At 43.8% G+C, this 23,341-nt stretch overlaps 3 protein-coding genes across 5 annotated transcripts; 1 reads left to right on the top strand and 2 right to left on the bottom strand.

Moving 5' to 3' along the window:
• Positions 1–293: 293 nt before the first annotated feature.
• On the bottom strand, positions 294–3,607 carry LOC135601241 (acireductone dioxygenase 2-like). Its single transcript, XM_065094188.1, has 7 exons — positions 3,454–3,607; positions 2,250–2,361; positions 2,057–2,151; positions 1,835–1,949; positions 1,609–1,733; positions 649–719; positions 294–564 (listed from the first exon to the last, which is right to left on the bottom strand). Exons 1-7 carry the CDS (start codon positions 3,469–3,471, stop codon positions 501–503), a joined length of 600 nt encoding a protein of 199 aa, XP_064950260.1. The 5' UTR covers positions 3,472–3,607; the 3' UTR covers positions 294–500.
• A 2,475-nt stretch (positions 3,608–6,082) lies between these two features.
• On the bottom strand, positions 6,083–10,898 carry LOC135601205 (protein TIFY 4B-like). 3 transcript variants are annotated; one of them, XM_065094186.1, is made up of 10 exons: positions 10,465–10,897; positions 10,206–10,369; positions 9,933–10,117; positions 9,551–9,635; positions 9,283–9,451; positions 9,140–9,205; positions 8,222–8,279; positions 7,905–8,122; positions 7,749–7,823; positions 6,083–6,378 (listed from the first exon to the last, which is right to left on the bottom strand). In XM_065094186.1, exons 1-9 carry the CDS (start codon positions 10,580–10,582, stop codon positions 7,819–7,821), a joined length of 1,068 nt encoding a protein of 355 aa, XP_064950258.1. In that variant the 5' UTR covers positions 10,583–10,897; the 3' UTR covers positions 6,083–6,378; positions 7,749–7,818. The 3 variants fall into 3 exon arrangements, with proteins under 3 accessions (XP_064950258.1, XP_064950257.1, XP_064950259.1); XM_065094185.1 differs by having other exon boundaries at positions 7,705–7,823; positions 10,465–10,896; XM_065094187.1 differs by lacking the exons at positions 6,083–6,378; positions 7,749–7,823; positions 7,905–8,122 and having other exon boundaries at positions 8,255–8,344; positions 10,465–10,898.
• A 5,753-nt stretch (positions 10,899–16,651) lies between these two features.
• On the top strand, positions 16,652–21,000 carry LOC135612751 (type I inositol polyphosphate 5-phosphatase 4-like). The gene is made up of 13 exons (XM_065109385.1): positions 16,652–17,205; positions 17,287–17,371; positions 17,708–17,776; positions 17,937–18,024; positions 18,101–18,205; positions 18,275–18,757; positions 18,843–18,978; positions 19,204–19,397; positions 19,480–19,588; positions 19,707–19,855; positions 19,945–20,255; positions 20,342–20,409; positions 20,513–21,000. Exons 1-11 carry the CDS (start codon positions 17,176–17,178, stop codon positions 20,165–20,167), a joined length of 1,671 nt encoding a protein of 556 aa, XP_064965457.1. The 5' UTR covers positions 16,652–17,175; the 3' UTR covers positions 20,168–20,255; positions 20,342–20,409; positions 20,513–21,000.
• The last annotated feature ends 2,341 nt before the right edge of the window (positions 21,001–23,341 follow it).

Below are 23,341 nucleotides of genomic sequence, written 5' to 3'. Positions count from 1 at the left end.
TTTGCTCCTGTCGTCATCTTACCAGAGTCGAAGATTATAAAGAATTGCACCAATCACAGGCGGCTTACATTCTGAACGGAGTACTGAAGAAGAGAACTGATGGCCCCTATCAACATCATTAAAGCAAATATAAGCACGAACCAGTTAAATGCGTGGTTACTGATTTACTTTGTAGCACAGTACAAGTATCTAGATTCATATAGATGCCTAGAACACAATGCTATGGCCACTATACTATCACAAGCTTTGCCATCTGACTGCAATTCAATCTCCGAGTAGCATGCAAACATCACTGCACTAAATCACTTTTATTTTTATGAAACAAACCATCAGGTTTCCTCGACCCACTTCAGAGTAAACATGAAGTTACATTTTGTTATACAAGTTTCTATACCGCAGCTGACATAAAATTCAACAAGTTCGTAGACATTGACCAACATTGATTATCATTACCAAAGCACATTATCTTTGCATTTCTGGGATTTGGTTCTGAGTTGCCATTACTGAGCTTCAACAGCCGGCCCACCAAGCTCATTCTGGACAAACGTTTCGAGATAAGCTTTCCTGCAAACATGCCAATGATATAAGAGACTTGAATCTAAAGGGAAATGGAGTATCGACAAGAATAGGGACTAAATTAATGTCAACCTAGCAGGGAGATCATCATGAGGACGGTTAAAGGGAGTCCAAACTGGCTCACCAACAAAGAGTCGCATTGCCTGCAAATACAAATTTAATTTTCGGAAGCATATTAGTACTGGCACATTGGCATTCATGGAGAACTATTTTGGGTCTGCATAATATATTCCCCCACATAAGAAGAAAAGCAGCAAAATCAGGATAACAAAAATTTACACCACAGCATAGAGGTCACGTCTAACGTTCTGAGAGATGCTTCATCAACAATCACGAGAAGGAATAAAAGGTGCTTTGTCTTTCTTTTTTTAGCGGTGCTCATCTTCTCCTACCTCCCATCTCTTCCCTCTCATAATCAATCTCACCATCAACCAACAACAATTCATGGATTGTGAAAGCAAAACAAAGATAAAAGGAGAGGAAATAGAAAGAGGAAGCAGACAACTTTTCCAATTAGAGGAATGCACTCTTCTGATCTGAACCTCAAACTCGGACAATGTCATCCATTGATATTCAAACCTTGTCAACAACCCCAGTCAGAGTCGCCAGGCACCTCAGTCTTCGAAGCTTATTGATAACATAGCTCACAATCATCACCTTTCATGCAACCCCAATCAACATCCGGTCTAAGCTTAATTTCCTAAGCCCAATCAACCCCAATCAACAACATGCCGCACAATAAAAGAGAGGCTCGTATGTAGGCTTAGTTTCCTAAGCTATGTCAACTTTTCTCTCAAATACCTTTCACCAATCTAGAATAAGACTCTTCCAACATCCTTCTCTAAATAAGAATCTAACAAATTTCCTTCTGATTACAGAATCCTAGTTATAACTGTTGGTCGTCCAAATTGCATGTCAGATATAGATTCTTCGATTCATTGGACACAGAAGAACACAAAGGCCAAAAGAACTTGTTTCTAGTTTTGCAAAATCAACAGATAATAGTTTCATCAGCACACGCAGATGTGATACCTTAATATAGTTGTTTGTATCGAGTGTAAAGCGATGATATATTCCAGCAGGTAAGACAATCATGCCCCCTTTCTTCACTGCTATCCTTATCCAGCGGTCACTTTTGTCTCTCGCATCAAAATAGCCTGAACAAACACAAAATAGACAAACAATAAATTAGAATAACAAGGATCAGAAGGCATCACCTCCCATAGAATATCAAGATGTCCAGTATTAGCCATCCTACCACTCCCTTCAAGGCAATAACGTATTTCCTCATCAGTATGCAGGTGCTCTTCAAAGAAACTCTTCAGCTTAGCTTCATAATTTGGCAACTTCTCTGGGCACACGTCACATATGTCCTGCAAAAGGATTGTCAAAGTGACCACTTTTTATCAAGGTACTCATAATAAATTAAACGGACCCTCATAGTAAATAGGAAAAAGAACAAACGAAATTAGCGACAAACCATGTAAGAATATCCCCTGGCTTCACGGATCTTTTTCAAGTTTCCATCATTTTCATAGTCATCAGGATTCAGGCGCCAACTGACTATTCCTAGTTCTACAGGAAAAAAGAAGAAAACAAGCTTGCTAACATGAGAGATGTCTCACTGAAAGAACACAAGAAAACAGCTACACAGATTTTTTTTTGGAAGGAACCTTTAAGTTTTCCCAACGAAATAAATTCCTTGGGTTCACGGTGATGGGGAAGTCTCTGGTCTTCCTCACTGTCATCCATATACCAAGCTTGGAGAACTTCCTCCTTGCCATCCTATAGTAATTAGATTAGAGAGAGCAATTATTTACAGCCAAGTAGATTCTTTGGTGATTTGTGTCCAGCAAGCGATATATGAGTGCAACCACCATCAACGTTGGTTAAATATATCCTTTTTCAGAATGGAGAATAAAATTGTTCAAAATGTAATTATCTAAAGAAAAGCTTGCACTTGGGATTCCAATCATAATAACAATAAATATAAAATTCAAATATTCTTTGACAAAGTATGCTGAACGCTACAAGAAACTTATTACTAAACCATGGTCATCTAGGCATTAATTTAAACAAGAAACAGTAGCTTCACTGCCCTGAGCTGCCTTCTTCCCTTGTTCTCATTCCTGTTCTTCTTTCTCTCCTTTTCTCTCTTCATTCCTCAGCTCTTACATATATTCATTAGTAATAATTTTCTTCTTTCTATCTTTTAACTAATTTGGTGCATCTCAAATTCCAGAAAAATCAAACTGCTAAAGTATTAAGATCATATTATGCTGCACAACATCATTTATAATTATAGAATTTTTTTAATCTACATCAAAAAATTTCGGAACAGCAGAAAGCAAAGGCTTTGTTTCTTTTCCGTTCAGTAAAAATCCACCAAACCCTCATATAGGTCGAAGTCCATGACGAACAAGCTTCTCTGACAACCTTTGAAACAACTGATATTGTGATCCTTAACCTAATGGTAGCGTCACCAATTCAATGGATGGGAAGACTCAATTCAAACATCAAAGGAATAAGTAAGCAATCAAAACCAAGGGCGCTAACCTTTCACAAGCTCCATCCAACTTAGGATCACACATACACATCGGCAAAACCAGCAGGGGAAAAGATATCCGCGGATGAACATCCCAAACAGGAACTGACATCGACTACCAAAAAACCCTTATGAACTGAAAATCAAATGCAAAAGATTCGATCTTCTCATGTCCGATTTGCAACTTAATAAAGAGGTCGAGGGTAAAATGATTAAGACCTAATTAATCGAAAAGAAAGAGCGAGGAAAAGGCTAAGATCAAATCCACAGACCACGATCGAAGGGAACAGAAATCGCGACGAGGAATACATAAGAAGAAGGAAAAAAAGAACCTGAAACGCCGCCTCCATCTCTGCTGCTCCCAACCCTGTTCGAGGCCTTCATGCGAATGCCGAAGACCTCTAAAACATATAGAGAAGAGAGGCCTCTCTTCTCTTTGTTCCGTCGGATTAGTTTAGTTAAAATGATCCCGACAGTGTTTGCTCGCTGATAACCGTTCAATGGCGGTGGGATCACGCCACGTGAATATTTCAGACAAATGGATCATGTTTGTTTCGTGTCCTTGCGGAACATACATGAGACTTGGGAGGTGAGCGTATACGATTAGGAGTCGTTAATGTCCTACACGTTAGAATCAAACTCCTCAACATCGTACCTTAGAACTATACTTTCTTTGGTGGAGTTGGTCAGCTATGAATGAAGCCTTCTTTTAAGGAGCGGTACAGACAAGAATTTTCGTCATGTATAATGACCAAAAAAATAGGCTAATTATAAAAAGAAGGATTTTTTCGAAATAAAATCTCATCAAATCTAGGGGCTGGTCTTTCTAGATTCACTGAACAAAAAATATTGAAGATTGTGATAGATAGGGGTTTTTCTAGGTTCACTGCACCGGTACAATCAGCTTTTTCAGTTGTAAGTTATCCCTTTTCTTTTAGGAAAAAAAATTATTCTTTTCCATTTATAAGAGATGATATTATAAATTTCATTAGGCAAGAAAATGGGTAAAGGTATTTAAAAGTATTTAAAATGTTTGACACATCTCCATGCATCTCATTCATGTGTCATGCATACACGAATATAAAAACAATCGAAATATGTATTTTACTATATATTCTTTACGCTTAATATGTTTGTGTAAGATGAAGAAACATCTATAGACGTATATGTTTATAGAGTTTAATGTATTTCCTTTGTATATATAAAGTATCCATGCTTCCCAATATGTCTATTCAAAATAAATAAATAAATATGTAAGATGAAGAAACTTCTCTTTTGCATATGATATGTCTATTCAAAATAAATAAATAAAAAACTTTGAAATACTTGATGCATCCCAAAATGTCTCACTTAAATATGATTGCTGAAGGACATAAGATACCTGAAAGGAACAAAACAATCCAAAACATCTTATTTATGCATAATATATCTATCCATGATAAAAAGCATCCAAAGTACTTGGATCATCCAAAGATATCCTTTTGTGTATATTACATCCACCTAGTGCAAGTCGTTACTTTAAAATATAATGAAGACAAATAATACGATCATTATTTTTTCACGCATGCATCGATACATTCCCTCGTTAAACTAATAGTTACAAGAATTACGATATCTAAGAGTTTTCTCAGGTATATTTTAATAGGAAACTTTCTCTTTCCGAGATTACAGAAAATTAAATGATTTACGTTTTTGAAAGATTTCTCTCTTAACAATATTCCAAAACCGAATGAACTTTCTCTTTCCGATATGACAGTACTAGAAAATTAAACCAAATAGGATCAATTTCCTCAAATCTAACTCACGATCAAACTGTACCTTCATCAATAATATTATTGATACTACTGTCTTTGTGGATGGAGAAACGAGAAATGTTGCACACACTGGCAAAGGAAAGGAGCGAAGGTAGGAGACACGCTCGCTAGCAGATTTTTCTTGTGACAAAGCAACGCCTGGCAATCTAACAAGTATAGTCAGGAGGCTTAAAACTTACCTCTCAGCCTTGGGTTTTCCTATTTACGCCATCATGAGAAAATAATAGAGCCTGATGATAAGACCCCGAGTGGCATTCAGAACCATCAACAATGAAGAAAGGCAACGATCGTAGCAGCATAAATGGTATCACCTGTTTAGTAGTCCTTGTTGTTGTTGCAGCCTGCTTTAAAGATGACGACGACAACACCATCAAGCACTGCATCAACTTCTGTTACCATGATAAGATCGTTTCTTCATGATGTGTGATATGAACAGATGGCTTGCAAAACACACCCATCGAAAGAAAAAGGATACAACCTTTCAAACCTTATGTCAGCAACATGCTGCCTGGATTCATGCTGTGTATAACCTGTTCAATGGGTCAAAGAAATATCACATGATAAAGAAAGAAAAAAAGCAAGGAAATAAAAAGGAACAACCAAACTTCAAACCTTCGTTAAATTGAAACCAAAGAGCGGCCAATAATTGCATGGATGAAATAATCCAACATCGAGGAGAATATAACCCCAAAAGGAAAGCCAAAAACTGGTGAACATGGGAAGGGCTTCGTACAGCAATTGCCTCAACCAGAAATGTGAAGCAATAGGTAGAATAATCAGTCACAGCAGCACTGCAATAAACAAACTTAAATCGTTAGCCTCTCTACAGTCGTGAAAAAGATAATTGGGTCAGTCCACAAACTTGGATATCCAGGAAATATTGTGCATCCCAAACAATTCTTACAGAATACATCTCCTATAACTATAGAATAGCCGCAACTTTCAGATGAGGCCTTACAACAACCTACCATCAGATCTTCGTACTAGGCTTCGAGTACACGAGTTCACAGTACAGTCGAGGCCAATAAGATGATCAGTACGAAACTGCATTCACCAGACCTTGATGCCCTCTGATAGCATACACTGCTATGATAAGCTGGCAGGCAGATTTTACATTCTTAGACTTGTAACCTTGATGCACTGAGTCTGGATAATGTTGGCATCTCAAAATCTTATTAATTGCCGAGGCGATGGTTGCCATTGCATATATATACAAATACAAATAAGAAACAAAACAAAACGACACAATCTCGTCGAATATGTCAAAATCTAGTGCCGGAGAACATATCAACTGGGTTATAAACATTATCATTGTGCTTTTACCAACATGCTCAATCAGAGTCCCCAAATTCAAAGGGCAGAGTCTGCTAGAGTAGCATCGCCATAAGTTTCGTCGTCCAAAAATTGATGTTAGGTCATAGGCGGATCCATCAATTCCCACCACTGTTAAAAACAGAGACACAAACAACCATCAGAATTTGCATGTATACAAAACCAACAGAAGAAACACCAACTGGACTAAACTACCTTTATGCTAATCATGTCAAAGATGGATCATGATTAGCATCATATAATAATAAATATACTAAGATGTGATTCTTCTGAAAATGCTCATAAGTATAATTGGGAATGTCATGTTTGCTTCTCTATCTGTCTGCTTGCACAAGAATGTAGCTCATTGAAAAGAAATTGAAGGAAATGTGAGTCATTTGTTCAGTTGAGTTCATCAACAAAGAATATTTTATTTTTTTAGAATAGTAACTAACATGTATCTGACACCATCTTTTTTTTGAAAATTTACCTTAATAATAAGCTTCGATTTGGAACCAAGCGACCTCACATTGATCACCGGTCCTAATGTGATCAGATTATTCCAGATCCAAGCAGAATAGAGAATAGGGGTCGTAGACCTAGGCCACATGATGTGCAGATCAGGTCCATCAGAAAATTAAAAGGGTCTATTGCTTGGGCACAACCAGTTTTCATGATATCACATCCTGATCAGGTCCCTGTTTTCATGATATCCATCCTGATCAGGCCCTCTAATTGCATTGGCCAGGCACAACCAGGTCGGGTTTTGTTCCATTTGCAATGAATTAGTAAAAGAATGAAGATGAAGAAAATGAAACAAACTAGCATTCCATTTCACCCGTGCAATAGTGTGGCAGCATTAGCAATAATGGCAAGATTGGCAAGTTGAGATGTTGAAGGATGGGGATGCTGCTGGAGTTGTTGATACATGTGCCTCCGGTGGGTCAAAAGGCAACAAGGAGGAAGCCATGGGAGAAAAGGTGGTCATCAATGGTAGGAGGAAAGCTTATGTTTGAGCTTTTCGTGTTAAACCAAGTCAAGGTCCATTAGCTTCAGCTCCATTACTAGTCTGTACTGAACAGCAAATAAGGAGTAGAAGGAAGTAGCCAGATTATGCCAGATCAACCTAATTGGGCCAATAAAAAATACAGATCAACCTGATAATCTACCAGAACTTTATTGAGCCATCCTAGCGTACATCAAGTTTAATTGTGAGCTGCATAGATAGTTCATGCCGTTGATCAGTTAATTAAAGGTATACACAATCTTTTTTACCTAAAACATATTCTTAGATCTTCCTCTACATTTCCTAGCACCACTATTCGACATACTATATCAAAAAGCATCAAAATCCACGTACAGAAAATATCTTGAAACATATCCAGTGGGAAAAAATAAAACATGAAAAGAATGTTATTACTACTCTTATATTATTCTGCATATTAAAACGAACTTTACCAAAAGATTCTTCAGAATACAAGAGGGTGGTGGACGAGAGAGACCCAATTAATCAGATGAGACTTGTCCATGAGTTATGAGTAGATAGTGTAAGGCAAGCGCCAAGTTCTTCTCTCATCCTGTAAGTAGAATTGCACTAACTGAAGGGTGCTTTTCCCATGTCAAAGCATTGTGCCTATAGCAACTATTATAATACTCACCGTCATCGTTGAGATCAAAGAAAATTTTCTCTCTTTGAGTTTCATTTTCTGCTGGGCTACACTTAGCTGGGGATTGAGGCTGTTGAATTAGGGTAGGAAAGCTTGTGTCGCATGGGTTTGGAAGCTCATTTTGGTTTGGACAACTCAACTTTTGGTTGAAGCAAATCATCTCCATATTTGAAGAAGTTGGTCCCCCAATAATTTTCTTGCCCTTAAACCTTCATAGAAGAAAAGGTTATGGAGTTTCTTTATCATCAAAGATCATCATGTGGGTTCAGCTAACAAGTAGTATACTTTCTGTTGGTAAATGACCATACCTGTCTTTCCTTTTCTCCAAGTATCTCTGCAATGATGCTTTTCTGCTTGTTGGGCCCTCTGTTGTGGTTAACTCCAGCATTAGTTTCAGCTAAACATAGTTTCAAAGCAATTCATACCGACACCTACATTTATTTTTTGACAACTACATTATGAACTGCCTTCACTTCATCTCTCTTTTATCAGGTCTAGTTAAGTATTTGTTAAGAGCTACGCAAATAAAAAATACAATTGGCAACATTTAGCAAATGGAGATGATGCTTGCTAGTCTGGTACATATTAGCTTGGTTTCATAAATCAATCAAGATGGCCAAGTTTAACTTACAAAGTATCAGTTACCGATGGAAGTCTCTTTACAACAAATTACTTTAGCAAACCTGAAATGTACAAAATCCTCATAGCATGATCATATATGGGTTCATGTGCACTACCTCCTAAGGAGGTCGATTGATGGATATGAAATTTCAGAGACACAGAAGGTTTAGCTAATTCTCCTGAAGACTACAAGTGACACACAAAGTGAAAACACCAAACATTTTTTTCATGAACCTCATGTACGGGATATATGGCGGTTCCTCTCTTTTTGCCCGTTTAAATTATCAACAATCTCATCAGTAAGACATGCAAGGACCACCAAAGAAGATGGAAATTAATGACTGACATTAATGATAATTTGCATGGAAAAGATTAATTTGATAAGTATCACATTAGTGGACAGTAAGGAGACGCCCGCAGGAACAATTAATTTTGTCTGACCCACCCATCCCTACGGACTGGCCCCACGTGAAGGCGACGCGACCTATAACAGGAGCGTACCCCCAGTAGGGTCCGACAACGGGTCAAGATTTGTGTCGAATCGGTGATAAAACCAGAAAAATAGGACTCGCTAGTTTACGGGATAAACAGCACTGCTCTCTTACCGGGCTCCGTTTCCCGCGGGACTCTGCGGTCATCCGAGCCGTCCGCGACACGGTGGATCATCGTGCCTGCATCAAAAGCCGTCCGATCAAGATCACAAGGCTGACGCTTGACCGGAACGAACAGTAGGAGTAGCAACGTTTACCAGCCGGCGAGATCGGGAAGGTCCCCACGAACGAGGGAGCGGTGGGGACCGGGGCCGGTCGGGGGAGACCCGGAGGGAAGCGGAAGGCCGGCGGCCGGGCCGGAGAGAACGCACCGGTCGGATCGTCGAAGCAGACCGGGCTGGCCGCAAGTTCCATGATCGACCTGGCCTGCGAGGGCAGCGCCGCCGTGTCAGTGTAACGTAACGATCGTTACGGTCCCCGTATCGGGTCCGGCACGCGCTTTTTTTGATGGTGTGTTCTATTTACCTGATCGGCCGAGACGCCGTCGTATACGTTGACCATCCCGTCGTAGAAGATCGTCATCTGGCCGACCGGTACTTCCGCCGTCAACCTGAAAATGGAGCGACACAGACGGCGTCAACAACAAGTTGAAGGCTATCGGTTCATCCCCGCACAGAAGAGTTGTCTATGCGGAAGAAGCCAGGACGAGGTGTGGAGGGTCCTCCATCAACAGATGGAGACGAGCTCCTTTGCTCAATTAGGTGGGGTTCGTACGCGACGAACGCGCTGAGCCGTCGGATCAACGAGGGGGCTTTTGAGTGACGCGAGGGGGACCGCAAACATGCGCACGTTAGCGGCACGAGGGGATGGGGTTTGGGGGCCCTGTGGGATGCACAAGGAGACGAACCTGGGGGAGGGGCAGCGCTTCTCCGGCGGGTGGGGAAGGTCAGCTCCGGCAATTGGGGTCTGGCACGTCGGATTTCCGGCTGAATAGGGCGGTGGGATCGGGTCCCTCCTTCGATACGGCGACGGCTCCTTCGCCAGCGGCTGTGATCCGCTGCCGCCCTCCTTCGGCGCGGGAGGAGGTGAGTCCTGGAGAAAGAAGCAAGAGATGGAGGTTAAAAGGAAGGGCACTACTACACAAGTACTAGACATGGGTAGAGAAGGAAAAGCGGATGACCTGCGGTGGCGATAGCGGCTCCGAAGGAGAAGAAGTGAGCAGCTTTTGGAGGATTCCGCCGCCAGCAGGGCAGTCGTCACAGCCGGGCCGCCCCTCGAGAAGGGCCTTGAGAGAGATGACCTGCTGGATCGCCTGCGACTTGTTCCACGACGGCCGTCGCATGCCTGCAGGTTCCCATCAAGCCCCCCGTTGATTCCCCACCGCCAAATCAGCAACATAGTAGAAAGAGCGATCGCAGAGAGAAAGAGGGGGGACTGACCTTTCGCTTTGAGGAAGCGGCGGCAGTCCTCGCGGGTGAGCTGGGCGATGTCCTCCTCGGTGAGCTCGGCGAGGGGCTTGTCGAGCGGCGACGGGGGCGTGGTCTCCCCGGGGTTCATGGTGCCGGACACCGGCGGAGGTACGACGCCGCGATCACCCCGGGTTCCGGCGAACGGAGAACTCGAAGGTTCAGCGTTAGCAAGAGGAGGAGGAGGAGGGGACACGGATCACATCACTCTTTTTACTCAAACTAACGATCTCGATCACAGGCAGCACCTAAAAATCTAGCTTCATTTTTTTGTGAGGCGGGTTTATAAAGGGGAAGAGAGAGAGAGAGAGTGAGAGAGAGAGAGAGAGGAGGTGGGAGATCGGAAGAACGAAAAGAAAGAAAGGGCACGGAAAGGAAATAAGAAATAACTCGAGGGACGAATGGTTTGGCCGCGGCGTCTCCCCTTCACCGAGGGCCGTTTCTTTCTACCTCATCCCCTGCCTGCAACCCCATGCGGCCACGTCAGGCGCTGCTCCCACTAATTAATGCCTCCTCACCTACTTCCCCGACTTGCCCGAATTGTCCGCCCCGATTAACTAAAATACCCTTGCCAGCGCTGCATGTGAACAAGCAAATGACAGGCCTGGGTAATAAAAGTGCGTGCACTGCCGCATCATCGATGACATGATGCTGCTCGGTGGATCATCCGCATTCTTTTTATGTGAACGCCGTGGGCCGATCGTACGGTGTGCTGAGAAAAGCGCGAGAAAGCATGACTCCTCCCCTCGCTGTGCGACGACGCTGAACTGTGGATTGCTTTGGAATCCGCGCCTTGAATGGATCTCCTAATGGCATCTGTATCAAGCGTTGCACATTTTACACCGTATGAAAACGTAAGAATCGACCTGTAAATTTCAGTCACTGCAAATTACAATCGCTGAGGCTGCAGTGCACCCAAACAGACTGGGGAGACGCTCAGAAAAGTTTCAGAAATAAAGATGAAGGTCAGTGGGGGCCGGTGGCTTCAGCGACGAGTGGAGGGAGACTGGCCCGGAGTCACATGCGCGGGTGATGGCGACCGTGGTACCACCCACACGCGGGCCCCGCCGACCCCCTCCCGTTCATCCGCCCGTTGCTTCACCCTCTCCGGACACGTGTCGCCCCACCGCGAGCGAGGTCCCCCATCCGACCGCGACTTCGCAGGCCCACGCCCACGTGGGAGCGTCCACCAACGTGTCGGTCGGACGCGGGGCTCCTCCCAGACGGACCGCGTGCAAACTCACCATTCGTACCCGCGCAGGCACCGGCCCGCCCATGGGTGGGTTAGCCGGCCCAATTGTGGGTTCCACGCTCCCACTGCCTCGAACGAGGAGGCTCCTACGGGAGAGCAGGTGATCGATGAAATCGCTGTCGGATTCGGATCGGACTGGAAAAACGTGGAGTTCGCTTCGCCACCGATGGGTGGGGACCACCACCGTCGGGCATGGGCGAGAGCGGTTCTTATTTGGTCGCATCACCTTCACAAATCACTAATAGGATCCAACGGCGAGGGTTTCACGCATATACAAGTGTGAAACAAAAAGTTTCGGACCTGTCGCGCCCGTTCTTCGTCCCATCTGCCGATTCAATCGGAACCCGCCATGGAACCGATGGATTTGGGGATACAAGCGAAACGGATTGGGTTCCGGATTTTATAGGGTTGTTGCTTGCGAGACGGGAAGAGGCGGGGAAAGAAGGAACCATCTCGATTCATGCACCAATTCCCGAATCCTTTACTTGGATAGAGTGGCCCACCTTGCGGGGCTTTTAGCCGGCAAGACCGTACGATCAACTGGCAACGCCGGGAGGAGGGGGAAACGTGGGGCTCTGTACTCCTCACCTTGTGCCATGGCAACTTGGCAGAGAGAAAGAGAGAGAGAGAGAGATGACGCTGTTTGCCACTGGAGAGTGGGGTAGTAGGGCCCGCAAGACGTAGATTTCATGGGTGAATCGATGTGGTTGATGGACGGGGTTGCCCCTCCGTTAGCTCCGTCTGTGGCACGTCAAACTTGATGGGGGCTTCTGACACAGCCACGCATAAGGACTGCTCCCCTCCGTTTCATCGGAAGTCCATAAAACTAATGCACGAGCGTGCCGGTATGCAGGGATTTGCATGTAGAGTGGTTCCATCGAGTTCGATCCAAACAGAGGATGTGTTTGGACTCGATTCGAGGGTTCATTGCAGCAACGATAGGGCTTGCGTTTTAGGGCTGGAGCTCATGAGGTGGCCCGAGCTTAATGTTTGAGAGTGACATAATTCATATAATACATCCCAATGCTCAGTCATAATTGTGCATTTACACAATCAACTTTGAGTTTCTCCGAGAAATAATTGCGAAATCATGAATGTTGTTGGTATGTTTATGTTTCAAGTTTAGAGTAGAAATCATGACCGTTCGGTGGGGTCCGGTTGTAATGAGAAATTGGACTGTAATGATTGTTCTTTCTGCCCCCGTTTTTTATTCTGCGAGAGCGAGAGAATGAATGACATCTAATTTGAATGTTTTCTAGTTAGGATTTGGGATATTTCCTCAAGCAACAAAACTATTATAGAGATTACCTTTTTATTTTTGATAATATTTTTTTTTCTCGTCCTTAAGAGCAAAACATTCTATGCTTTATGTGGGTCTCTCGCCAGTACTAAATCCTCGTCTTGAAGTAAATAGCGGTGACATTGTTTTCTTACTATTGCTTCGCAGTACTCCTGCACTGACTGATGTCCAACAGCTCAACCAGAAGCTGAAGAAGACCCGCGATGCTAAAGCATCCAAACCATGGCTTTGATCGTTTCACCCTGAAGCGCTGAGAATGAGATGCATCTGCATGAATACATTTAGGTTATTGTCAGAGTTTATCAGGATTGTCTTGACACCAAAGGCTTTAATTTGATCTTGATCTCATCTGCATTTATTAGAGCGAAAGCTCTACCAGCAAGCCATGTGACGATGGGAAGAGGGGATGGACTGCTCATGGAGACGGGACCAAGCAATGTGTCTCTATCATCCCCCCACTGATGCCATTTACCCGGAGCTCTGAAAGCAGAGAGATAAACGTAAGAAGAGTCTAAAAACTAGAAAGCAACAGGTTAAAAAAGCATGCAACTCTGCAAAAAGGAAAGCAGGAGACCGAATTCAAGCTTCTCAATTCTCAGAACAGGATTGTGATGCAGAGTCACCGCTCTTGACTGTCAAATCGACGGCGGATATGGATGGGAGCCCCATGCCTTTCGAGTTCAGTGGTCCATGAGAGAATGTCTCTGAGGGGACAAAAGCAGTGACAAGTAAAATGATATCATGATACAAGAGAAAGAAGTTCACTGTTACTGTATACATAGGCCATTCCAAGCACACTTCAACCGTAGTTCCAAAGTTACTTTGGAGGTATACATACATCTTTTCTTTGTGGAGAGATTTGAGGACGATGACACTGGGAAAGGGCCAAGCATTGCCCGAGAGTAGAAGCCTCTCTCTCTCTCTCTCTCTCAATGCTTGATATGAAAGCTAAGTAACAAGAGAGGAGGCCTCAAAAAGCAAGAGAGGAGGGATGATGCTTTGCCAAAAGTACGGATCAAAGATCTTCTTTGACCGATCAACCCCGCCATTGGATGATCTGGTTTTGGAGATTGGAGACATCCCAAGGCATGGATTTCGATCGACGCTGGAAGGCAAGGCCTTTTCCATGGATACTGGTATCTACTTGTGGTCCTATGATAAGACTTAGCTGGTTGATCCAATTCCCCACGTCTCTCATTGCACAAGAGATGAGGCAATGGCAGCAAGCTTCTCTCTCTCTCTCTCTCTCTCACTGAGTTTTAAGCTTCGAGTTCTTGTGGAGGTAACGCCCGAGTATTTAATCTAAGCAATTTATATTCTCAAAAAAAAGAAAAAAAAAAGGAAAAAGAGAAGTAAATTGTGTGAGCTATGGGAATGCTGATACTAATGATTAGTGCATGACATGGGCCGATGTTTTATGCAAGCTTAGTTGTCCCTTTTCGATGTCTCACCATATTCATCGGCACACTCTACTCTCAGACATTTGCTGGTTGCAGTGTGGCACCAAAATATTATGGAAGGATCCAAGATTTGTATTCTATCTGAGACAGCTGCAAGGTGTTACTGCTCCAATTAATCTTGGCAATCAGTAGAGACCGTGGAATAGCACCCAAAGAAACACTAATACAAGAAAATCGCAAGCTCTTGTTGAATTAAGCTTAGGATGTTTTGAGTGGTGGACAGCAACAGAAAACGAAGAACAAATGGCACTGTTTGCTTCAGGAGCTTATGTGTTTCAAAGAACAAAGTGCTTTGTTTGTTGTCCAATGCCAAGTTGGCATGTCATGGAACATGAAATCGATCCAGATGGCCAAATAGAAGTAGTGCTGGCTGCCATGTCACTGTACACCTCTTCTTTGGGACTCATGTTAGATTGTCTTGAGGATCTTAAACTTGACATAATAGAAGGTCAAGCTTAGCTTCATTTTGTATAGTTAAGTGCAAGTGATTCCGGCTGTGGTGAGCGAAGGACATGGCTTGATGGCAGGTCAGATAAGTTAGCAACAAATGAAGTCTTTTTATGCCCCAATCATATAATCTATTGCTGTGCTTGATTACTAAACCCATGCTTTTTGGTGAACTAAAGACTGTGCCATGAAGTTTGAACACACTATCCCATGGTGTTGAATGCTTGGGAGTTGGGGGAGGAAACCAAGATTGTGCATGGCATTGTTTGACGATTGCTTGGGCAAGAAGAGTTTTAAATTAGGAACAAAGACATGATTGGCTCAGAAGAACAAACAACTACTGCTCCTGAGACCATTAAGACAAATGTGAAGAATCTGTATGCTGCAGAGCATCTTATTCATGATGTGCATTCTCTTAGTTTCCATTACTGACCTCTAACACTTGTTCTGGGAAGAAGCTTTTTGTCCACTCTAAAACTTCAACATCACCTTCAGCAAAATTTGATCTTCCAAACTATTAAGATGGAGGTCTGCTTAGTATCTTTTTCTTCAGATGCATGTATAATGAAGTTGATCAGCATTCCTCTCTCTGCTCATTAAAATCAATTTTCTTGTATATGTTTCTCCCACCAGGAAGAACAAATAGAGACCAATAAGGATGCCAGATACATAGAAGTGCTTCTTCCATTAATGAGAAAGGGTGCTACATCCAATGAAGCCTAGCAAGTGGTAGCATTGGTACAATTTGAAGAGGTGAAAATTACAAGGAGACTCTCAGATCTAAGCAATTTGGCAAGTACTTGCATCCAAGTGATGCAAGACAGCCAATGATTATAACCAATGCTAAAATGAGTGCTCATGTTGTGCTGAACAAAGCCCTATGAAGAATGCCTCAAAAGACAGCCTTAAATTGAGACATATTCCAACCCCAATGCTCCCATTCCATTTTTCAATGGCCCCAATTCCCTATCAAATTTCCAACAAATCTCATTTCTTCTCCATGCAGAAAGAGTAAAAGAATAAGAAAACCCCTGCTCATGTAATAAGCCCATTCATCACACCCATGCCCTGAAGATTACACAAAGACCCACAAGTTTCCTCAAATCAAAAGAAGACAAGGAAGAAGAAAACTACTGTTGAAAAGAAAGGGAGGAGAAATTACTGAAAACCATGCCTCTTTCACACACCAACATCCATGCAGACACACACATTAACATGCAGGAAAAAAAAAGAAGAATTTTGGCTCTCTCTCTCTCTCTCTCTTTCTCTCTCCTCTGTATTTTTCCGCATCTTTTTCTTTATCATTGACTGCTTTTTTTTCTCTCTTTTTTTCCTTTCACCTGCCCCAGGAAGAAGCCAGGAGAGGAGGTACAGAAAACTGACCCAGGATAATTGATGTGGGGGGGAGAAGATTCTAAATGGCGGTTTCTATTTTAGATGTTACTGTTCTATAACGAAACATTGCTTGCATTCTCTCTCTTGGTTTGGTCTTGGATTTGGAGCAAAAGAAGGCTTCCTGAGAGAGGAGAGAGAAAGAGGGAATGGGGGATGGGGGGAGGGAGGGGGGGTCCTCTAGGAACACTTTATTCTCTTAAAATTGCATACTTTAATCAACTCCTAGAAACAAGGATTTTTTGAAGGAGGGAGTACAACTCCCCCTCTCTCACTCTCTCTCTCTCTCTCTCTCTATCTCTCTTAGTCTCTTCCCTACTCTGAACTCTCTCTCGGGCGACTGCACTCTTTCCTTCTCCAAAATCCAATCTTTTTCGCTTCCATGCATTTGGCTCCATAGTTCCCACTTCTCCAAACCTATATTTCTAAGCTCCTTTCTTTCAGTCACCAAGCCTTCACATCAGAACCCATCTGGGAAAGGGGAAAAAAAATCACATTTTTCTTTTTCTAAAGAGAATCTGGCAGTGATCCTGTCTAGTTTCTTTGGTCTCTTAGAATTAACCACTAAATAGATTGGTAAGGGAAGCAAAGTACCTCTCTCTTTATTTTCCATCAGAATACCTGCTTTGCTCTCTGCTACTCTCAAGAATCCAAGAAACAGTGTGGGGAGTAGGAGGAAGTGGCTTCTTTCTCTTGATCCTGTTGTGGTTCCAGAGGCGATAAGATGGTGGCCGAGAACGAAGTTTTACTCCTTTCCATCTCGTGCCTTTTTAATGCCTGAGGAGCCGTAGACACCCGCCATTTACTGGGTTGCATGAGGACACTCCGAAACAATGAAAGATGGGAGTTCGAAGAAAAGCAAGGTTTGATGTCTTGTTTTCTTGGAGCATAGTGCGCAGCGCTTCATGGATGGCTAATTCTTTCTTCTTTTCCCCTCCTCTCAGCTCTCATGGTCCAAGGCCTTTGTCAGGAAATGGTTCAACATCAAGAGCAAAGCTCAAGACTTCCATTCAGATGATGTTGCTAGAGGTAGATGTCTTCCTCATGTCATAATCTAAGTTCTGCTATTCTGTACCTGTTCTTTGTTTCTGGTGCTGTCTTACTTCGGCTAGGATCTCAGGATAAGACCGGCCTTCAGGTCATGTAATAAGACTATGGAAAATGACATGCTGTTTCTTCTACTATGTCTTCTTCGCTCTCTTCTTCTCCCGTTCGAAGTTCCCTGCTCTGCGTCTCTGTTTCTGTTCTGTTCATCCCGCAAAAGAAGCAGCTGTTGCTTAAATTTCAGTCTGATGCACATTACTGCATGCAAAACACAGTCTTTCTTTCTCCTTTTCTTTCTTCCAATTGTGTGTTTCTTTTCAGGGGGTGGTGAGGAATGGAGGGGCAGCATCACAGGGATGGAATCATACTCTGTCAAGAAAAGCAAATCAGGTTATACAGTACATCCTCTCAGCCTAACAGCTTTGGACCACACCAAAACAGTCGTTGTTATCTTCTCTTTCTATACCCTTTCACAGGTTGCTCTGAATTGTCCTCCTCCCATGACATTCTTCCTCTTTTGTCTCACTCGACTCTCCCTTTGTGGCCTCAGATAGATTGTCCAAGAAGAAACCAGATCAAGCTCGGCGAGGAAAGATCGATCTTGATGCAGCTGAGGTCACTGAAACCCTGCATTATAGGTACTCGGGAGTAGGACCAAGCAATCACTCATCCATTACATCCACCACTGACTGCTTGCTTCCATTTATGTGATAGGATCTTTGTTGCAACATGGAACGTCGGTGGCAAATCCCCACCCAGTAATCTGAATCTCGATGACTGGCTCCACACCTCACCTGCTGCAGACATATATGTTCTGGGGTACACGCCCGACCTTTGTCTATCTTCCTCTCGATGCATCCGGTGAAGTCGTTTCTTTTGGTGTCTCAGATTTCAGGAAATCGTTCCTCTCAATGCGGGAAATGTTTTAGGAACAGAAGACAATGGCCCTGCAAAGAAATGGGTTGCTCTCATCAGGAAGACGCTGAACAATCTCGCAGGCAACAGCAGCAGCGGCAGCTTCCAAACACCCTCCCCTATCCCCAACCCGGTCGTGGAGTTGGACGATGACTTCGAAGGAACAACCACAAGGCAGACAAACTTCTTCCAACGCCGTTCATTCCAGTCCTTGAGTCGCAGCATGAGAATGGACGGAGACATCTTGGCTCCACAGCCAAGACTAGATCGTCGACACAGCGTCTGCGACCGAGTCATGTTAGCAAACAGGCCAAGCGACTACGACCAGAATTATCGATGGGGAGGGTCCTCCGATGATGAGAACATCAGTGCGGATTCGCCCTCCACGACGGCCTACTTCTCGCCCATGTCGTATGGCTTTGGAGCCTCTTCATCGATGGAGGCAGTACAGCCAAGGTAATCATCCCTCGGAACCTTTGATACTTTCTACTCGAGCGTTTTAGTGGCTACTCTACCATGATCATGTGCGTGGCCATTGCAGATATTGTTTGGTAGCAAGCAAGCAGATGGTGGGAATATTTCTTACCATATGGGTGAGAGGAGAGATCAGAGATGGCATAAGGAACCTGAAGGTGTCCTGCGTTGGCAGGGGATTGATGGGCTATCTTGGTAACAAGGTATGATACGATGAGGTCTCATTCATCTTCTACCCCCACATATCATCGTATTCATGTTTAGTAGAAAGCAATTCCTGATCCATCGGAATTGTGCCAGCTGCAACTGGTGATGTTTATGCTGCATTTCTTCAAGGAGCTTCTATGTCAATTGAATCATGCTTACATGAAAACACATGCAATCCACATTACTCGGAAGGGATACATTCTTAAACCTGTTTCTTCCAGGGTTCAATTTCGATTAGCATGTCTTTGCACCAAACAAGCTTCTGCTTCATCTGCAGCCATTTGACGTCTGGGCAGAAGGATGGAGATGAACTGCGTCGGAATTCCGATGTCATGGAGATTCTGAGGAAGACTAGATTCCCTCCCGTTCATGGGTTTCACGACGAGAGGTCACCCGAGACCATCCTTGAGCACGAGTAAGCCTGTTCTCCATTATATTACTGGTGAATGCACGCTCAATCGCCGCAAATGTCTCACCTTGGATCGTTTCTCGAGCAGTCGCATAATCTGGCTCGGGGATTTAAACTACCGCATTTCTCTTTCGTATCGATCGGCAAAGGCGCTCGTCGAAATGCGTAACTGGAAAGCTCTGCTGGAAAAAGATCAGGTAGCTTCTTCTTCTCCATGTTCTCTGCCCAAAATTGCGTTGTTCTAATGGATTCTTCATGTGATCAAGAGGAGAAGAATTTTCGAACGGTTCAATTTATGTTCTCTCTTTAAAGCAGCTTCGGACCGAGCAAAGATGTGGCCGCGTCTTTCAGGGTTGGAGCGAAGGAAGGATTTATTTCCCTCCTACCTACAAGTATTCCAACAACTCGGACCGGTACACAGGAGATGACATGAACCTAAAGGAAAAGCGTCGAACACCTGCATGGTTACAGCCCCTTTCCACAGTAGTTCTTCCTCAGAACGTACTTTGCCGTGCCATGCCTGCCTAGCTGATGATCTCGTTCACATACTTAGGTGCGATCGGATCTTGTGGTACGGAAGAGGCCTCAGCCAACTCTCTTACGTTCGCGGCGAATCCAAGCTCTCCGACCATAGGCCGGTCTCTAGCATCTTCGCAGCGGAGGTCGAGTCGATCAATCATAGCCGAATCCAGAACATGGATTGCGCTGGCTCTCAAGTCGACATTGATGAACTTCTGCAATTCTCGAGTGGATACACGGAGCTCAGCTTCTTCTGAAGATCGCAGGCGTACAGGCTCTTCGAACAAGGCGTGCCTCGTCTCCGTTCATAGTAATTTCCTCGGAGCAATCTCCCTGATGAAAACGGTACCCCAAGTCCCTCGCATGCTCTCGGTGATTCATTAGATGAAGCATGTTCTATGTTCTTACAGTTTGTTACTCTTGATTCCTAGGAAGGGATTTGCTCACAAAAGGCGGATTGCAACATCAAAGCTCAGCTGCAATTTGCTGTTATCTTCTGGTAATGATTCATATATATCTGCACATAAACTGGAGTAGACATAATTCTCTAAATTTCTACTAATTCAAGCGTGTTTGTGCTGCAACATTTTTCTTGCTTCAAGAACCAAAGCTTGGAATACATGAATCCCGATGGGCAAGAAGCAAACAGCATGAGACGGTCGTCGTCGTCGTCTTCTTCCTTGAGATGGAATCTAATGCTGGAGAGAGCTCAGTAATCCAAACAAGTGCTTTTCCGACAGAGTAATCAGTAGAAGAGAAGCTTTACCACATATCCCACATTCTTTCGGTGGTCAGTGCAAGAATGCCGACTGTAAACGACAGAGAGAGCTTGCAGGAGGGGCTGACCGATACTGATGTGTGCTCGCAGTGCATCATCAAACTCCACAGGTTAAATTACCGATACCTTCTTTTACTTTTTATCATTTTTTTTCTTGTCAGGAGCAATGGAGATTTTTGCAGTTGGGAGGGGAGGGGAGGTGGGAAAGGAGGATACGAACAATAATAACGCTTGCGATTCTTTTCATGTTTTATATGTTGGGAAAGGGCATGCATCATCTGCATGGACACTCATTGCACTGGGGATAAAGAAAAGTAGACTCTCTCTCTCTCTCTCTCTCTATATATATATATATATATATATATATGTATATAATATGTTGTTGCAAGAGCATGGCCAATGATCTTTAGCTGGAAAAGCTATTCTTTTTATATTCTGTGCAGACACTTGTGTTCTGTTCCTCGATAAAGCTTCAGAAGAGGACAGGTACGGTTGGAACCCTTGAGGTCTCTTCTTCTTCTTCTTCGTCTTCTTGCTGTTGTGCAATGACCCACCAAAAACCATGAAAACGGTCCGATATGTCAATCATATACAAAAGAAATAAGCTCATCACATTCCCGGGCGCTTACAGTGGCTGCGGCACTACCATTCACAATAAGGAGTAAGCATGTATCTGTTCCAACTCTGCATGAGAGACGTGAGCTCCCATGGATGATTCAACCCGAAGTTGCTGAAGGTGAACAGTTTCATCTGGTGATGGTGAGAGCTTCTGCAGCATCTAATCAAACACCTCGGAATCACATTCCATCCACTCGTATTTGTTCCCTCCTCTTACGCTCGCTACCATCGAAACTATCATCATTCGGTGTCGCATCTCCACCTTTGCGTAGGAGAGAAGACAGTAAAAAGGAGGATGGGTATGCTTTACATGCTACGTGACGAACACCGACTGCTTTACCGGAAGCAGGGGCTTATCACTTCATGTAGCAGTTGAAAAGATTGACAGCGTCATCGGAAGAAGTTACTGTGTGGATGTGAAGCTCACTTACTGAGACCGGCATTTGACTTCTCAAGCACGGTGCCATGGCCTGGAGCTGTTGCTCTCTCATCATCCACCTTTGGTAGGATACAGAAAGCAGAGAGCATGACTTGACCTTGATGACAACGATTCCTTTGACAAGAATGATGAGGGTGCAAAATCCTTGCATGGCAAGTGGCTCCATGCCAAAAGCGAGAAAGCTTCATGCTCGAGATCAGGCCTAAGGTTGATGGCACTGCTCCACGCATGGCTACAAAATCATGTCTAAACAGTGACAGATTGGCCTCGGGCAACTCCTCCGAATTGTCACGCATCACAAGTCTGATCCTTCACCAGTGACTGATGTAGAGATTCTTCTTTCAATACCATAAAGATAACTGGTTTTAATTTTAGGCCTGACAATAATACGACAATCTAAGTATGACAAGAAAATGATCGTAATTGTCTTTTTAAGATATTTATGAGTTTCAATAGGCCTTTTCTCAACTGGGGAGTCAATCCAATCCATATAATTCGTACCACTTTGAGTGAGTCAGGCTTGATCATTTCATATCTCAACTCCACATGCTAATCCACCACCGTACAGACCACTCCGACGACAACACCACGACCATTAGAAAGAAAGAAGGAAAGAGAAGAATCTGTGTTGAAGTATGAGTATGAAACAGAAAACGATGAGGAATTCGGACACTATTGCGTGTGAACGAAGGCATCGGAAGAAACAACCGGAGGCAGGCAGAGCAGAGAGCAGTGCACACGAGGACTCGTTGACAGTGGCAGTAAAAACTTGGGAGTGGCGAGAGTCCAGGGGCTCTGAGTTCACCCTTGACCTTCGGCGTCATTGGCTGCAGCTATTGCTCGGTCGTCGGCCATACAAGTCCACACCGGGGAGAAGAATCCAGGAAAGAGACGAGCAGTACCAAGTCAGTCGGAGGAGATGGGTGTCGCAGAGTTAGGTTTGGCTCAGTTGTGGCTGGCCGATGGCATGCATGTGTTTGATGCAGGCACGAGCATCAAATCATATCAGAAGCAGCAACAGATCCCTGAAAACTATGCGGGTTGGATGCAAATGTTGGCGTCTGGAATCCTGTCCTGCAACAATCCCTGAGTACTTCTATTTAGAGGTCAAAGACAAGAAGCTCCACAAGTGGCTGCTGCAACCGTGGACTCTGACACACAGAGAGAGAGAGAGAGAGAGTCGTGTTCACAAGAAGAAGAAGAAGAAGACCCAGTGGTGGTCTGGTTGACAACCATGCATCCAACACCGAAATGACCTTACCCAATGCCTCTTCTACCATTCAACCATTTCCCTCAAGTTAAGCATCTTACTGTAAAACTAAGCATTACACTCTCCTCAAACAAATGTTAAGCCTGCATGGTTAGAAATGGTGTACAAATGATTACATCTTGGACAGGGATGACCATGTAAGGTCCATAAGGTCTCAATTGTTGTGACACAAGAAGGAGCACAGTGAGAAGTTATCTGAGCCTGGCAACACAGAGCAACCAAAGTGCAGCAACTTCTATTGGTTATGATGTACTCACCTGTACAGGCTCTTCATTGTGAAGGTAAGATACCCTGAATTCACTGTCTGTGACAACTATCTCACCATT

This window comes from Musa acuminata, chromosome BXJ1-2 (assembly GCF_036884655.1).
Source record: "Musa acuminata AAA Group cultivar baxijiao chromosome BXJ1-2, Cavendish_Baxijiao_AAA, whole genome shotgun sequence".
Taxonomy (NCBI): domain Eukaryota; kingdom Viridiplantae; phylum Streptophyta; class Magnoliopsida; order Zingiberales; family Musaceae; genus Musa; species Musa acuminata.
Note: the sequence above shows the minus strand (reverse complement) of the source record. Positions and strands in the feature narration are given on the sequence as shown.

What these genes read in the sequence shown, in the direction of transcription:
- LOC135601241 (XM_065094188.1), bottom strand. An exon ending in TTCGTTGGGAAAACTTAAAG is followed by an intron (nt 2,152 to 2,249) that starts GTTCCTTCCAAA and finishes TTTTTCCTGTAG; the next exon opens with AACTAGGAATAGTCAGTTGG. An exon ending in CATGATGATCTCCCTGCTAG is followed by an intron (nt 565 to 648) that starts GTTGACATTAAT and finishes GCATGTTTGCAG; the next exon opens with GAAAGCTTATCTCGAAACGT.
- LOC135612751 (XM_065109385.1), top strand. Translation starts at nt 17,176, where the DNA reads ATGAAAGATGGGAGTTCGAAGAAAAGCAAG. An exon ending in GGAGTTCGAAGAAAAGCAAG is followed by an intron (nt 17,206 to 17,286) that starts GTTTGATGTCTT and finishes CCCTCCTCTCAG; the next exon opens with CTCTCATGGTCCAAGGCCTT. An exon ending in GCAGACATATATGTTCTGGG is followed by an intron (nt 18,206 to 18,274) that starts GTACACGCCCGA and finishes TTGGTGTCTCAG; the next exon opens with ATTTCAGGAAATCGTTCCTC.
- LOC135601205 (XM_065094186.1), bottom strand. Translation starts at nt 10,582, where the DNA reads ATGAACCCCGGGGAGACCACGCCCCCGTCGCCGCTCGACAAGCCCCTC. An exon ending in AAGCGCTGCCCCTCCCCCAG is followed by an intron (nt 9,636 to 9,932) that starts GTTCGTCTCCTT and finishes CTCCATTTTCAG; the next exon opens with GTTGACGGCGGAAGTACCGG. An exon ending in CTTCCCGATCTCGCCGGCTG is followed by an intron (nt 9,206 to 9,282) that starts GTAAACGTTGCT and finishes CTTTTGATGCAG; the next exon opens with GCACGATGATCCACCGTGTC.